Below are 16,419 nucleotides of genomic sequence, written 5' to 3' on the forward strand. Positions count from 1 at the left end.
CATGTCCCTGCCTGACAGATATCTTATATTTCAGGTAGAAGGAAAAAGAAAAAAAATAAGGTATTAGGAATGTACAATTACTATTAATATTTTCTTCATATTTATTTTTTAAAATCACGACGTTGCTCCCCCCCCCCCACAATTTTACAAGCAAACAACACCAAACTTAATATTCTCAAGGGGAAAGAAAACAGTTTCAAACTTTTCTCACAAGATTCTCAGAGTTCACATTCAGGCTCTGTGTTACTTCCCTCAGGTGAAGATACTCCAGTACTTTGGTAAAGTGATTAGCAATCTGGATTTTAAATACTCTGCTCTCCGGGAATAGAAGAGTAGCTACAACTGAGAACTTCATTAAGGCTGAACAGTTTAAATGAAACAGCTACAAATATAACATAAAACGCAGATACCCTATAAAGGTTCATAAGGGATTTTGGGGGTGATTCCAAAGGGTAAAGGAAGTTCTATTAGCTTGTACAAGTTCTCACTCCTCTTGAGTGCGTCCTCAGATCAGACATATTAAATAAGAGTGCCAGAAATAAATTCTCCCACTTAAAGCAAGAATGTGTGTGCATACTCACATCTGAAACTGCACAACACAAAGCAGTAGATGACAAATGGGCTCAGTCACTGTGCCTAGTGATCAGTATTTGGGAATAGATGTGCAGATAAATAGTATATAGGCAAAGGGAAAGAGGAAGAAAAATAATACCTATAGCCTGCTTTTACAGTTTTCTTGTATAAAATGCCGCTAGAAGAAAAACTCTCAAGTGCTAAACAGATATATTTAATATTTTGTTTTGACGCCTCCACTTAAACACAGTTCCAACCATTGCAGCTGTCCATGAAGTGCATAAAAAATAATGAAACAGGCCACTTTCTGCCACTTTAATCCTGGGTACACAGGATTATTTTATGATGTCTTTTGTACATCAGTTATACAATAGCTTGACTCTAGGGTAAATGGGAAGCACCATAAATTGCATGCTGCTTTCAAAACCACTTTAATTTGTCAGCGTTACTGTAACCACAGTCTTGGGCACACGCTATTGTGTGTGTGTGTGTGTGTGTGCGCGCCTGCATTTGACAGTCGCATCTCCTACACTCCAGTCGTGACTTTGATCATTGAAACAAGAGATGTCACATTAGGGGGAAGGGAAGAAGGAAAAAAACTGCCAACTCGCTACCTGCCCTTTTCTTACATACTCCATGTACATGTAAAGCACAATACGCCAGTCCCCAAGTGGGGGTAACAGCAGCAGCACTGGGTGGAAGCAAACTAAAAGGAAGGGTGTGGTCTAGCCCCATTTCTAAGAAATCACTTCCCCGAAAGCGGACCGAGCGCCGGTCCGCGGGCGAACTAGCCGCGCGTCGCCGCGGTGCCGAGAGCCGCTCGCAGGGCAGCACGGCTGTGCTGGCATCTCGCTCCGCAGCCTCTGCCACCGCCAGCACTCGGAACTTTTTGTTTCAGTCTCAACCTCACTTCACAGGGGATTTCATCTAGGGTTGTTGTTGTTTTTTTCTTTTAATTATTCTGCCCCCTCCCCGGGCCCCAAATGCCATCCCGTCGTCCACGTGTAAGTAAAACAAGTAGGCTCCTCCAGAACTGCGCCTCAAAATCTCTCTCTCTGGGGTTTACTTTCCTGCCTGCGTTTTGCAAATTCTTCATAAAACCCCCCAGGAGCACTTCCTACAATTTCTGCATTTACAAAGGAAGGGTTCCCCGACGGGCGGGCCAGGGGAGGGCAGAGCCAAGGTGCCGGGACGCGGTGGCCGCGTCCCCTGCACCGCGCGGCGCACCAGCGCGCCCCGGCGCCCACGCCCAGCCGCCCGTCCCACACTCGCGGGCAAGTTTTAAAAGTTCCCGTTCTCCGAAACGCTTTCCTGTCCGCCCCAAGTTCCTTCCAGGGCTCCGCTCCTGCCCCCACCTTCTCCCCAGCCCATCCCCAACTCCCTGGAGCCTGCCGCTCACCTTTCCCCGCCAGCCGCGAGAGGGGGCGACGTTCCCGAGCGCCCCTCACACACACCCTCCCACCTGGAACTCTCTTCGGAAACTTGGGCCAAGTTTTTTGGTGTGTGTGTGTGTGGGGGGGATATCAAGGGCACAGCAGGGGCCAGGTTGGACTGGGGTTCTCCCCTCCTGCCCGCCCTCCTCACCGCCCCCCTCCACCTCACGCCGCGGGACTTGAGAAAAACACGGCCCCCGGCGGCCCCGGGGCTCATTTCTTACGAAGTCTAGAATAGAAAGGAAAGGAGGGTGGAAACTTCTTACCATCTCGGCATGCTGGTTGTCAAGTGCAGCCCCCGCCTCTTGGTCTCCTCTTAGCGGCCGTGCCTGGACCAGCCCCTCGGCCGCCTCTCGCTCCTCCGTCTCGGCCTCGCTCTCCCTCCCCCTCCCGGTTTCCTCCCGGCCGCCGCTCGAGCCGCCTCCGCCTCTCCCCGCCCGCCCGCCCGCGCGCGCCCTCGCCGCGGCCCCTCTGCGCTCAGGTGACTGATTTACACACGCGCCCCGGGTCGCCCTCGTTCCCCGAGTCGGAGCCTGCAGCGTTCCCCCGGCTCTACTGGGGAAAGAGAGAAAAAAAAAAGGAACGGACTGTCCCGGGTGGGGGCTGCTACGGGTAGGGGTGGGGGTGGGGGGCGAGGTGACCTAGGGCGGATTGGTAAGCCCCACAAGATTCTCTCTGCGAAACTGTCGTGATTACAATGTTGCTTCCTTTTCGCAAAATAAAAGTCGGGTTAGTTTTGCTGTTGTTTGTCCTGCGATTTCTAGGGCTTTCCTGAAGGAGGATGTATATTTCTCCCCCGCTCACCTCCCGCCCTGTGGCTCCCCCTCCCCCGCTCTTTCTGGGGATGGAAAACAACTTTGGCGCCCCCCGGGGTGTGCGGGCGTGGACGGGGAGGTGGCCGCGAGCGCCCAGCTGTCAAAAAAGAGCGAGGAGAGGCGGGGACGGGAGGCTGCGAGCGCCGAGGAAAGGGCGCGAACTTTATTCCGACTGCAGCAAACCGCGGCGTCGCTTTCCTTTTCGGGCCATCGCCCGTCTCCGTCCCCTTTGACCAGTTCCTCCTCCCGCCCCCTCCCCTTCTGCCCTTCCCCTCTTCCTCCCCGGTGCCCGCGGCGGCGGCCCGCGCGCCCCTTGCTTCTGTCAGCCCGGGCTCCCCGCGCTAGGGGGACGGCGAGGGAAGCCGAGGAGACCCCAGGGGACGGCAACTCGGGACGAGGCCGTGCGGGGAGAAAAGGCAAAAAGTTGCGCGCAGCTGGGGGGACGAAGTTTTCGGTGGCGGCGTGTTTGGGGACGGCCGAGACGCCGGCTTGCGGCGAGGGCTTCCTTCCCCTTGCCCGGGCCGGGGCCGCGGGCCTCGCGCAGCAGACGGAAGGGGACTGCCGCTTCCGCGGGCGCCCGCAGGGGAAGACCAGTCACATCGTGGATGACACTCAGCCGACCCGAGTCGCCCTGCCCCGGAGACGCAAAAACCAGCAGGATGCAGGCTCTGCGCGCACAAGCCTGGAGCTGAAGGACATTTCTTAAATGCAGGCAAAACACACTCCCCGGCCGCAACCATGGGAGGAGGCGAGTTTAATCGTCTTCTTTCTAACGTACGCTTTGGGCCAAAACCAGAACATCTCCGCCTTGTGCAGATTTATCTTAGCTAGAGCAAACTTTCCGCGTGTCGGACAGGAGAGGAAGGCACGGGTTTCAAGCACACTCCCCGAGCACTTAGAAATCAGAATCCGCCAGGGCCAAGACTTGCCTGGCAGAACAACAGGTTTGTTACCGGTTGCCACTGAAAAGAAAATGAACCCTCCTTCCTTTCTCTCTTCCCTGAAGGAGAGAGAAGGAGAAACAGTTTAATTGCATTCAGAGGTCAGAATCCAATTCCTTTGAAAATATGCAGCCCTGGAATTACCTAGTTCTCTTTTTCTTTGATGTGCAGTCTGGTCTTAAGTTTAATACAAATTTTCACAATAATTAAAAATTTTCTTTCAGGAGCCATGACTGACTCAGGCCCGAGTAGCCACAGCTGCTCTGAAAATGTGATTAGGTTTCTTCACTTGGTGAGCTTTTTAACAGTGGGGCCGTGGCACCTGTAGTTCCGTGTACTGATTGGGTCCAAATTCCTGGCCTTTTTTAAAGGCCCTTTCAGAATAAATTTTAAGTCACTTCGTTTGTAAGTTCTCTGCATCATCTTATTGTGGAAAGGTGTGTCTGGTAAACACTTGTACGGTGTTATTTACAATGAATACCTTGGAGTTCTAGGCACATGGTTCATCTGGAGGTTTCTAGTGGGGAACAAAAGATGACTTGTCTCACTAAACTCTAAAAATACAGATTAGATAACTAATGACTATATATATATGTGTGTATATAAAAGCATGTTATCTAAAAAGGCTCATCTTTAAATTATTTGATTAAGGTGTGGAGCATGTTCCCTTATTCTGTAAACATTACTGTAACATCATCCTATAGTTTGTAGAAACTGATTACACAAGGGATAATGATGACCAAATGTGCATTCTGAGCAACTGAGGATCATCACAAGAATTCTCCAGAAATGAGCCAAGGTCCAGTGTGTTTTCCTGTGTTATGGAGACATGAGAAAAGCTAATTTCAGAGTCATTACCCATACAAATCCATTCACACACTTACCACTTTGGACAAGTGACAGACCAGCAATTGCCAAACAATTGTATACACACTGCATTTTTGGCTGCACACCTACACTGGCCAACAGGCAGAAGTTATTCCACATTAAGCAACCTGTAATTTAAATTCCCCTGATCAGTTTCAGATCTGTTTTTCATGTGAGTGTACAAACAATTTATGTGAGGTAAGATGTGTTTATCTGGGGTCCCGTACCTTTCTGGAGAGTCATCATTATAAAGATTGGTAATGTGTTAGGCTGAAGAGCAGCCTTTGGAGAAGGTGAACGAATTTATAGAAGCGAAGCCTAGCACATAGTAGAATTCCACAGTCTGTTATTTCCTCTGGTAGGTTTGTATGGCAATTCGAGTAAACCTTCAGTCCTTTTTGTGTCCTATGAGACCTTACTGGTTTACACCTGCCTGACCCTTTCAGCTGTTGTTTTTTTCATTCCCCTCGTACACTGCACTAAAGTCACACTGGCTTGCTTTCTGTTTCTCCACCTTGCCAAGCTCCTTCCTGACCTTTGCCCCTGCTGTTCTCTCTAGCTGGAATATTCTCCCACATTTCCCAAAGGTTCCTTCTTAGCAGTCACATCCCAGCTCTAACTTCACTTCTTCAAACTCTAATTAAAGTAGCTCTTTGCACACCACCTGAAACACCCCTCACGCCTTCTTCCATTACTTTTCTTTAGATCCCTTAGCAATATCTGAAATTGTCATTTATGTGCTTGTTTTCCTTCAACTAAAATGTAAGCAGCATGGGGGCAAAAGCTGTATCCACTGTGTTTGCTTATATAACCTCAACTCAAAAAGAAGTCCCAGGCATAAAATAAACTCTTAGCAATATTGTTTGAAGTAAGGAAGAAATATGAAAATCATTATACTATATTGGTGATAATCTTAAAGCTACACAAGTTCACTCTGAGAGTATGGAAAAAAACAGTTCCATATCTGTTCTTTGGAGGATGGGGCAAAAAGTGTTGACTTCCTGGACCAGAGATCCCCAAAGTGTGAGTCCCCAAGACCCTCTTAAGAGGGCCACGAGGTCAAAACTATTTTTATTACAAAATTGAGAAATGGTTTGCGTTTCTACTCACATTTTTTTTCATGAATGTACCGTGGAGTTTTCCAGAGATAATGTGACATGTGATATCACAACAGATCGAATGCAAAAGCAGATATAAACATTCACCTATCTTTTCTAACATTAAATCTTGAAGAGATTTGCCAAAAATGTAAGTCAATGCCACTCTTCTAATTTTTTGTTTGGATAATACAGTTTTTTAAAAATTTTAGAATGTATGTATTCATTTCCTATTGCTGAAATAACAAATTACCACAAACTTAGTGGTTTAAAACAATGCAAATTTATTATCTTTTTAATAATCAACCAGGGCTATCGCTAATCTTATAATTCTGGATTTCAAAAGTCCAAAATTGGTTTCAGTAAAATAAAATCAAGCTGTGGCGGGTCTGCTTTCTGGAGAACCTAAGGGAGAATCCATCCCCTCACCTTTTCCAGCTTCCAGAGGCTACTTGCATTTTTGGCTAGTGGTTCCCTTCCATCTTTTTAGCCTGTAATAGCTGGATGTGTCTTTCTTACACTACAGCACCCTGACACTGCCTCCTTCTTTCAATCATAACTATCCCTGTCATTACATTGGGCTTATTTAGTTAATTCAGGATAATCTACCAACTTCAAAATTCTTAATCACATCTGCAACATATTCACAGATTCTAGGAATGAGGATGTGGGCCATTGTTAGGGGCCATCAATCTGCCTACCACAATAGTAACAAATGATGGGTTTATAGCTATTATTTTTTTCTAGATTTTATTTATTTATTTATTTAGAGAATGGAGGGAGAAAGAGAGGGAGACAAATATCGATGGTTCAGTGACCACTCGCATGCCCAACTACAGACCTGGCCCGCAACCCAGGCATGTGCCCTGACTGGGAACGGAACCAGCAACTTTTCAGCTCTCAGTCTGATGCTCTATCCATTGGGCCACACCAGCTGGGGCTGTTGCTGTTATTTTAAATAAATTAATAACTTTTTAAATTTCAGAGTTTAAATTTCCAATACAATAATTACCAATAAACTGTTGCCCACATAAATAAAACCTCTGTGTAATCTTCAGTAATATTCAAGAGGTCACGAGACTAAACAGTTTGAGAATCTGAGAAGTGCATGCCTATACCATAGCTACTTTCCTTTCTTCCATGCCTCAAATTAAACTAGAGTGTACTAAACTGGTTATGATGGACCTCTTCCCTTTGCTGTGATTGGTTTAAAAAGGGGCCTTGGCCAACGGAGGATGAAGAGAGGTCACTGGGTGAGGGCTATTGGGTAAGATTACTTTACTCATTAAAACAACAACCAAAAAGGACTGACAGATGAATTCTCCCTTTTCTGTATGTGAGAATGTGGAACCTAAACAGCTAAATCTGTCTCAGGACCACAAGGGAGCTTATACACCTGGGATAACAAAGTAGGAAGATGGAAAGCACCTGAGCTCTTGATGCTGTTACTAACTTAATTAACTAACCCCAGATGGCTTGGGACTGCTTGTTATGGGATATAATTAATCCCCTTATCATTTAGGCCATTTTGAGATTGTCTTTCTATTATTTGCCACATAAAGCTTCCTAAATGTTACAAAAATGGCAAGTCTGTGTCGTATTTCCATGTGGGAATTTTTTCCTATCATTCTCCATCACATTTATATATTTTCCAAATCATGAGAAAAATCTGTCAAGAAATTGGTAAAATGGGATTAAAAAGTATGACAATTCTCATGTGAGAAAGAGTTAAAATTTCACAATCAATTTAGAGACAGTACTAGTTCAAATGAATATAAGAGCAGGAAATGCTGACAACAGAGTCAAAGGTTTTGGGGGACATTTCAAGAAGTGTTTACCATCTAACCAGTTAGTTTTGTTTGTGGTTGTGCCCACGTCATAAGTATGTATTCATGGCCCTGTATGCTGCTAATGATGAGCCATTCTTGCAAATTAAGTAAATACAATTTTATTGAATAGTATATTCTATACAGATCCTATGAGTTTTGTTACCAAGCAATAACATATTTGGAAACCAAGTAAGTTCTTAAATTGACAAGTGATTTTGTGTAGTGCTGTTAACCATAATAGGATATCCTAAATGTTATATTATGCAAGTGTTGCCCAATATATTCATAATGGACTACTGTTCTTTACAAATTCTTTAAGGGTAGAATAATTTAAAGAGAAGGAAATATAAATGTTACTGTGAAAAAAACCCTGAACTTAAAAAAGTAAATCAATTTCAAAACAAAATCAGGGCAAACAAAATATTTTCATCATTAAAAATGTGAGTGTGTGAAACAATATATACCCTAATGCTCAATTTGAAGATGCTTTTGGACTCACAATTAAAATTTGAGCATTGTTAACACAAAATGAAAAACGTTTTTGTACAAGTTGAAGAGTAATTATGAAACAAATATCATGACTACCACATAAAGCAATTAACACTTTCTAAGTTTTAAAATTTCATTTTAACAATGGCAACTTTTAAATATTAAATATTTGTGGTTTGATCTTGCAATTTTCAATAAATTTTGTTTGGCATTTATGTTCATGTTTTCTTTATTTTAGTGTTTTCTATTATTAAATGTCCATACTAGATAGAATTAAGTTTTACATGTTATTTAAATATGTAATCTCGCAGATATATTGGTTTATAATACTAATAAACCATACAATGATTATTACTTTTTTTCTACTTTTTTAAATAGAAGTTTCTTCTATTTATTCTTCATGTCCATCCAATCCCACGTTAGTCATATGACCACTATTCCTTCAAGTTAACTATTGCCACATTTTTTAGTTATACTACTCGTGTTCACTTTTCACTGTCATTCTAATCCATTTGCCAGATTTTAGCTCTTTCAACTCTATTTTTTCTGTCATTCACGTGTATAATAGTGGTTAAATAAATAAATCTTCTATCTCACCTTCTTTTCTACTATGGTAAGCCAAATTGTAATGTTTGCCTTTCAAGGCTTACCTTTATTCTACTCATGTACCTAGTACAGTGCCTGGTACTTAAGAGTTGCTCAATAAATTTGTATTGAATGAATGAGTGACTCACCACATCTATACAATGTTTTCCCCTGCACAAGCCTGCTGCTCTAGTCAGATAGGCTTTCTGACAGCCATGCACGATAATTTCCATATTTTTCTCTTGACTTTCCAACTGGATGTACTCCTTCCTCTTAAGTAATGTAAGTTCCAATTCTCCTAACATCCAATGGCCATTTGAAACTGTTCAGAAAAAGAGATGTAACTACCTTAAGATCATTTATAATTACAGTTCGATTTACTGAGTATCTACTGTGTGTTAAGTTATTTATTATATATTCTTTTTCTTTACAGATATTGTTGAATCATCCAAACAGACTGTAGAGTTAGAATTATCATCCCTGTACATGGATGAGAAAGAGTCTCTGAAACTCCAGCATGTAAGTGTTAAAGCAAAGATTGCATCTCAGGTTTATCTTCCAATCCTTAAACTCCACCCATCTTTCAAGGATTTGATCAGATGCCACATCCTGCATGGGGCCGCCTTTTATTTCTGTGGCTCTCTTTCTCCTCTGAGCTCCTATAGCATTTATAGTCTGGGGCATTGATTTATCACCTAATCACATGCTGCTATGTATTTATGGCTGTTTTACGTGTGTCGGTTTTATCTCTTCAATGAGAAAGTAAGCTCTTTGAGGGCAGAGACCCAACTGATTGCACACATCTCAGTTCCCCACAATCTGTGGTAGACTGACAGGCACATAAAGAAAAGTGTTTAATGAAATAATTTATGAAAACTAACTTCTAACTCTTAGTCAGGACATAATTTTTGATGAAAAACATATTTCTGTGGGAATTAAAGCCCTCTCATCACAGAGTCTAACATTACATGTGTTTATGGTAAGTTTTGACCCGAGTTGTATCTGGTCATGTGGATGTGAAGACCAGCCGACTTTTTGTTTGCTTTATTGTAATTGCATGCAGTGTTGATGTGCCCAGTTGTTGCTTCACTCATGCAGTTATGTCAGCTCTAAAGTAGGAAGGGGCTTTGTTAAGCCTCATTTCTTCTGAGTTATGTGGGTAATTACTAAGTAATTGTGTCAAACAGAGGGTCCAGCACAGGTAACGCCCCCTTTTTATTACATAAAAATCTTTTATAACAAAATCATAAGCATGTAATTCTGTAACATAAAAATACCACACTCAAGCACACCACATAACATTTTAGGTAAAATATTCAAATTGCTGTCCATCTCATGCAAGATATTCATGTACCCTACCAACCACGTTTGATGGCATTACTTCTGCCAGACCCTGTGTTCTCTCACACACACAGTCTCCTGTGTTCTCTCAGCTTACATAGCAAGTCACCTCTCTCCTACCAGGAAAATATGTATCTCACTTATCACCACATGCTTCTTGCTGTATCCATATAGAAATGTTCAATGTTGCCCTGGCTGGTGTGGCTCAGTGGGTTGAGTATCGGCCAGCAAACGGAAAGTTGCCAGTTTGATTCCTGGTCAGAGCATATGACAGGGTTGCAGGCCAGGTCCCTGGATGGGGGTGCATGAGAGGCAACCAATAGATGTTTCTCTCTCACATCAATGTTTCTCTGCCTCTCTTTCTCCCTCCCCTCTCTCTAAAAAAATAGATAAAATCTAAAAATAAAAATGTTTAGTGGTTCCTGACAATGCTTTAATGTGCTAGATTATTTAAATTTTAAGTCCCTCATTCTTATCCCACACTTGTAAGCCTTTACCTTCTAACTGGCCTTAATAAGTGAAAGCATTAATTATTTTGCTGGACTAATGCTATTCATTTCTATAGAACTATGATTGAATTTGTCTAGCCTTAAAAAAATGCAAGGGTCTTGTTTAATGTAGTGAATCTTCTCCAAGTTATCAAAGTTAAACACTTTCAACAGTTTGGTTTGAAGCCAAATAAAACTCATGGGAAATAATCTACACGAGTCCATCAAGTCAGCAAGTATAGACTGATGGCTATTGTGACAAAGCTGATGGGATTAGAACACTTAGAGCTTAAGAGCAGGTGTAAAAATGTGGCTGCTTGAACTTAAAACATAGTTTACCTAAGGATAGCTTTGTTTACTTCTGGCTGCACTGCTGAGTCTTCTGGGAACCAAAAGTAGGAGCTAACACTTACTGAATACCTACAAAATTCTTTACCCAAATTATTTCATTTCATTTTCTCAACAGCTCTATAAAGTAGCTATCATTTACATTTTTCAGGTAAAAAAATTAGAGTTCAGTGAGATTAACTTTGCAAAGGCACAAAGATAGAAAATACAGGTTATAGCACAAGCTACTAATTCCTATGGCAGTGCTTTGTCCACTAATGGACATATGTACTAATCAACCATATGGTCTCATGCCCTCTAAGACTTATGTCACCAATGACTTTAGGGAAGTCCCAGTCATTTAGTTACATAGCATTAATATGCACCACCAGTCAGCAAACAGGCTGAGCATTTGGCCTTCTATCTCTCTACTTTATACATATTAAGTGCACCCTGTACTTTACATTATTGTTCTCCATTGTCTTTTAATTTCTAGATTTATAATGGAGAAACCTTCTATTTAGTTGTAGGTTAGAAGTGGGTAACATCTTTTCTCCCAAAGATTTTAAGATTTTTATAACAATAGGCATTGACAGTGTTGTTATTTAGGGATTTTTTGTGTTTTTTCTTTTTGTTTCTTTTTATTTTTGAGAAGTGCCTTTTGGCATAGCAGGCAAAAGCAATCTGGTGGCTACGTGTGATTGCTATTCACACTTGGTAATAAATTCTGTTGGCTCTTTCAGAGGAGTCAGAAGGGAGTCATTGGTTTAGCAGAGTTGTGGCCTAAAAACACCAAGCCAGCTCATCGGTGCTGCTGATCTCGTGCCCTTCCTCTGGCAAACCATGTGTCGGATGTGGTAGGAAAAAAAAAATCTCCCCTTCAGCAGCAGAATGTGTACAAGCTACACCCTGAATTATCCCATGATGACCCTGCAAATGCAGCACATGCCCTTGTGACCACAAGGCCCAACAACTATAATTTTCTCTGCTCTTCATCAGAGCTCTTCCGCTGCCTGCAACAGGCACAGCATGCTGGGGTACAGCTGCTCCCTGAAACCCAGCACACCTGCCCTCCATCCTTTACTGCCTGTATGTAAAAGATTGTCCAATAGGAAGCTGACCCCACTACTTACTCAAACTCTTAGTTCATCTTCCTGCGTGAATTGTGAGGCCTGGCTAGTGTTTACTAGGTAACCAGTTGACATTTGGGGGATATTACCTAATGCACTTGCTGAAGTCATCCCAAATATCATTATTAGGCAATTTCTCAGAGCAATCCACATGTTGAAGAGGCATTTTCCCCAGTGACATCATTGATGGGTATTTCATTTACTCAACACTTACATATTTATCACTTACTAGGTGCCAGGTACTACTCAAAGGATGAAGTTGTGACCAGGGTAGAAAAGGCCCCTACTTTCCCTGAGTTTACTATCTAGTGGGGGACACACATGAACAAGTTAAAAATGAGAATTCAAATGGCAATAAAAGCTTTAATGGCAGTAGAATAGGGTGCAGTGGTCCAGAGTGCCCAGGAGTGGGATGTTAGTAGTAGCTAATGCTGGAGTAAAACATATTGGATAGTTAAAGAAGTCTCTGAGAAGGTGATTTTCTGCATTGCAAAGATTAGTGGGAAGTTCCTCTTAGGCAAAGAAAACAATACCTGCAAAGGCCCTGAGAAAAGAAAGAGGTGAGAAAGGAAATTAAAGAAGGTCAGTGTGGGTGAAGTGTGCTGAGGGATTAGAAATCAGGGTAAGGGTTAAAGTTGGAGTGAGAGGCTAGGCAGAAAGAACAGGTATGTTGAGTGTAAACTTTCAGTGTAAATAAGGAAAGACTCAAAGATGTCCGTAGTTCACATGAGATGAGATTCACCAACCAGAGAATTCACTGCTGACTTGGGGATACATGAGACCTGGGGCTATGGTAAAAACCTCAGTGAGTTTTCCATCTTTCAAGACTTCTATTGGAGGTCCAAATTTCCAGTCATTGCTATTGCCAATCCCAGATTCTACAACTTGATCCCTACTACAACCTTTGCTTTGTCGTTGGTGTCATTTTTAATTTCTGGCATTTCTTAAAAATTCAAATGACAGTGTACTTTAAAAATTTTGTTAAAGATTTTAATTACTTGTTTTTAGACAGAGGGGAAAGGTGAAAGAAAGAGAGGGAGAAAACATCAGTGTGAAAGAGAAACATCCATTGGTTACCTCTCATACACGCCCCAACTGGGGACTGCACCCATAACCCAGGCATGTGTCCTGAGAACTGGCAACCTTTCACTCTGGGAGATGACACCCAACCAACTGAGCCACACCAGTCAAGGCGACAGTGTCCATTTAAAAACATTATATTGGTTTATCATTTCATTTGCATTATACTCAGAGTAAGAGATGCATATGCAGGACCTGATATTACCCATAAATGCAAAGTGGCTTGACATTTAAAATAAATCTCCCCAAACCCCATTAAGTATTTGCTAACCACATGTTTTCTAAACCATATTCAGAAATGTTCACTTAAATTTCCAGGATGCCATCAGATCTTACTCTGACTCTCCAAATGGCTCTCTGGAAGCCTCCCTATGTGCCTTCATCCTCCCAGAGCTAATGGGTATCCCCTCCAAGGAACGCTGTGTGGCCTCATCAGCAAAAAGGCAGCATACCTGTGGTTTGGTACAAAGTGAACTGGGCCAGGAATCTGGGGAGCCAGCCTTTATTCCCATCATTGCCAGTCACTCTGGGATCTTGAGCTAATCAAATCCTCTCTGTACTTTAATTTATACCCATGCAAAATGGAAAACATAATACTGTAACAGTGCTCTGAACACGTGCAGCCAAATCTGATGAGAACAAAATGCTTAGGGTATTTCATCTGCTTTAAGCTCAAAGACACGACCTGGAATCCTCCAGCCACAGAGACTAGGAACTCTTAAGAAAGCCCAACACCAAGTAAGGTGGGGAGAGTTTTAGTCTATCTTAGATATGGGTATTTAGATCTAGCCATTCTTTCTTCTTGTGGAGGGCTATGATGAAAAGAATGTTGGGAAAAAGCTAACAAAAGGATACATTGTGTGACTATACCATGAAGAAAGGCTTAACATTAATTTATTTGTGCCCATAACATTGCATTAAAAAATAGCAGAGTCTGATATTGTTTGACGCCAGAATTAAAGGTTCCATTCCAACTCTAGTTCAAGAAGTTGATCAAATCCTGACTTTGAGTAGGCCATTCATTGTATTCCCACTGAAGGGCAATTACAACATGATTGCTTACGATGTAATAGGAAGATAAGCACAGTGAGGTGGGACAAGAGAAGTGCCATCAAGGAAACCCAAATAAAGACTTGTGGAAAGTCTAGGGCAGTGATTTTCCATCTTTTTCATCGCACAGCACATGTAAACTAAATATTAAAATTCTGCGGCACACCAAGAAGTATGTATTTTTGCTGATCTGACAAAAAATAGGTATAATTTTGATTCATTCACATTGGATAGCTATTGTTATTTCTTTATTTGACAATCTAAAGGGAAAAGAGGTCAGTGCCCCTGACTAAATATTCAGGTATTGAATATTTTAAAAAGTCTTGTGGCACACTGGTTGAAAATTGCTGGTCTAGGGAAATGAGACTATTCTGGTTGGAGAAATAAGTAGCAAGTGGTGTTTGAGATGGACCTGGGAAGATTCCAGTAGGCAGAGGACATGAATTGCAAGTGGAAGAAAATTGCAAAGAAAGAATATGCAAGAAGCAAGAAATATTTGTTTGGGATGGAAGAGGAAAGGCAAGGAAGAGCAGTTGTTCTCAAACCTGGCTGCACAAATGAATTCATAGGAGAGCTTTTAATAAAAATTCAGATTTCTGGGCTTTTTCCCAGACTTTTAAAAATTTTTTATTTTTTTAATTAAATTTTTTAAATTTATTGATTAGAGAGACAGAAGAAGGGGAGAGAGAGAGAGAGAGAGAGAGATTTGTTGTTCTATTTATTTATGCATTCATTGGTTGATTCTTGTATGTGTCCTGACCAGGGATCGAACCCACAGCCTTGGCATTTGGGGATGATGCTGCAACCAGCTGAGCTACCCAGTTAGGGCTCCCAGACTCTATGAATGGAGATTTTCGAGGGTAGAGACCTAGACTATATTGCTTTTTAAAAATTAAGTTATTTCAATTCTAATGTGCTTCTAGGTTTGGGGGTCACCAGAGCGAGTTTCACCAAACTCTGAAGAACATTGTCATAGTTGACCATGCTGTAGCATCATGCTTTTTATATTTTAGGCTTGAAAGTCAATTTTGTGAGTCTCATTAAAATTTTTTTTTCAAAATATAAGAATAGTGTAGGAACTTTTTTGTGAAAGATATTTTTTTTTTTTTTGAGAGTCTTTTCTTATTTATATGTTTGTGTTCTGGTTCTTTGTATGATATAAAATGTATTTCTCACTGATTTCTTTAGTCAAATGAAAAAATATGGAGAGTCCTGAATTATAGGAGATTGTATTTATTTGGGTTGGCAATGGGGAGCTATAGAAGGTTTTGAGCTAGGGAGTGACATAATCAGATTTACAGTGTGAAAATTATTCAGGCAGCAATGTTTAAGATGAATTGAAATGCATAAAAATAGGAATAAAAGATTAATTGGAATCTATATCCATTACTAATTTTCAAGAATACACATATTTTTTAAATACACATAAACTCTAAAATTATTTACATTTGTAATAAATGTAATTAACATTATCTTTATTATGTCAAAAGGTACATCAAGATTGATCAGGGCTTTCAGTTACACCAAACAGTAATTATTACTGAGCCTCTGTTTCCCAAAGATAGTGGTTAAATGATATACCTCATCGTATGAATTCCAGATTGCCTGAATGTGTTATAGGCAATCCAAAATTGGGTTTTAATTGAGAATAGTCTTTAAATTACTCCAAAGAAAATGTACCAATGACCAATAAACACATGAACATCATCAGTCATCAAGGAAATATAAATAAAAACTACAGTGTGCCCTGGCTGGCGTGGCTCAGTTGGTTGGGCGTCATCCCCCAGAGCACAAGGTCACTGGTCCAATTCCTGGTCAGGATGCATGCCTGCGTTGTGGGTTCAGTCCCTGGTCAGGGCACATAAGAGAGGCAACTGGTCGATGTTTCTCTCTTATATCCATGTTTCTCTCCCTCTTTTTCTCCCTCCCTTCACCTCTCTCTAAAAATAAATAAATAAATAAACAAGTAAGTAAGAAACACATTGAACACATGCTACAACATGGATGAACCTTGAAGACATTATGATAAGTGAAATAAGCCAGTCACTCTAAGACACATACTGTACGACTACACTTATGTAAGGTACCTAAAGTAGTTAAACTCATAGATGGTTGCCAGGGAGTGAGTGGAGAAAGGAATGTGAATTTATTGTTTAAAAGGTACAGAGTTTCAGTTTTGCAAGACGAAAAGAGTTCTGTGGATGGATAGTAGCGATGGTAGCACCATACTGTGAATGCACTTAATGCTACTGATCTGTACACTTAAAACTGGTGCATTTACCACAATTAAGTTTTTTTTTAAATCATATTTAGATACTGTTTTATACCTACGAGACTGGCTATAATCAAAAAGACAAATAATAACACATGTTGG

General features: G+C 41.4%; 1 protein-coding gene across 6 annotated transcripts in view; it reads right to left on the minus strand.

Moving 5' to 3' along the window:
* The window catches only part of BNC2 (basonuclin zinc finger protein 2), a 420,364-nt gene extending 417,959 nt beyond the window's left edge, over window positions 1-2,405 (minus strand). For all 6 annotated transcript variants that reach the window (XM_045193713.3, XM_053924666.2, XM_045193712.3 and 3 more), the window contains exon 1: window positions 2,273-2,405. In XM_045193713.3, the coding sequence (XP_045049648.2) occupies window positions 2,273-2,275 (3 nt within the window). In that variant the 5' untranslated portion in view covers window positions 2,276-2,405. The remainder of the gene's footprint in view (window positions 1-2,272) is intronic.
* Between the last annotated feature and the right edge of the window lie 14,014 nt (window positions 2,406-16,419).

This window comes from Desmodus rotundus, chromosome 1 (genome assembly GCF_022682495.2).
Source record: "Desmodus rotundus isolate HL8 chromosome 1, HLdesRot8A.1, whole genome shotgun sequence".
Lineage (NCBI taxonomy): Eukaryota > Metazoa > Chordata > Mammalia > Chiroptera > Phyllostomidae > Desmodus > Desmodus rotundus.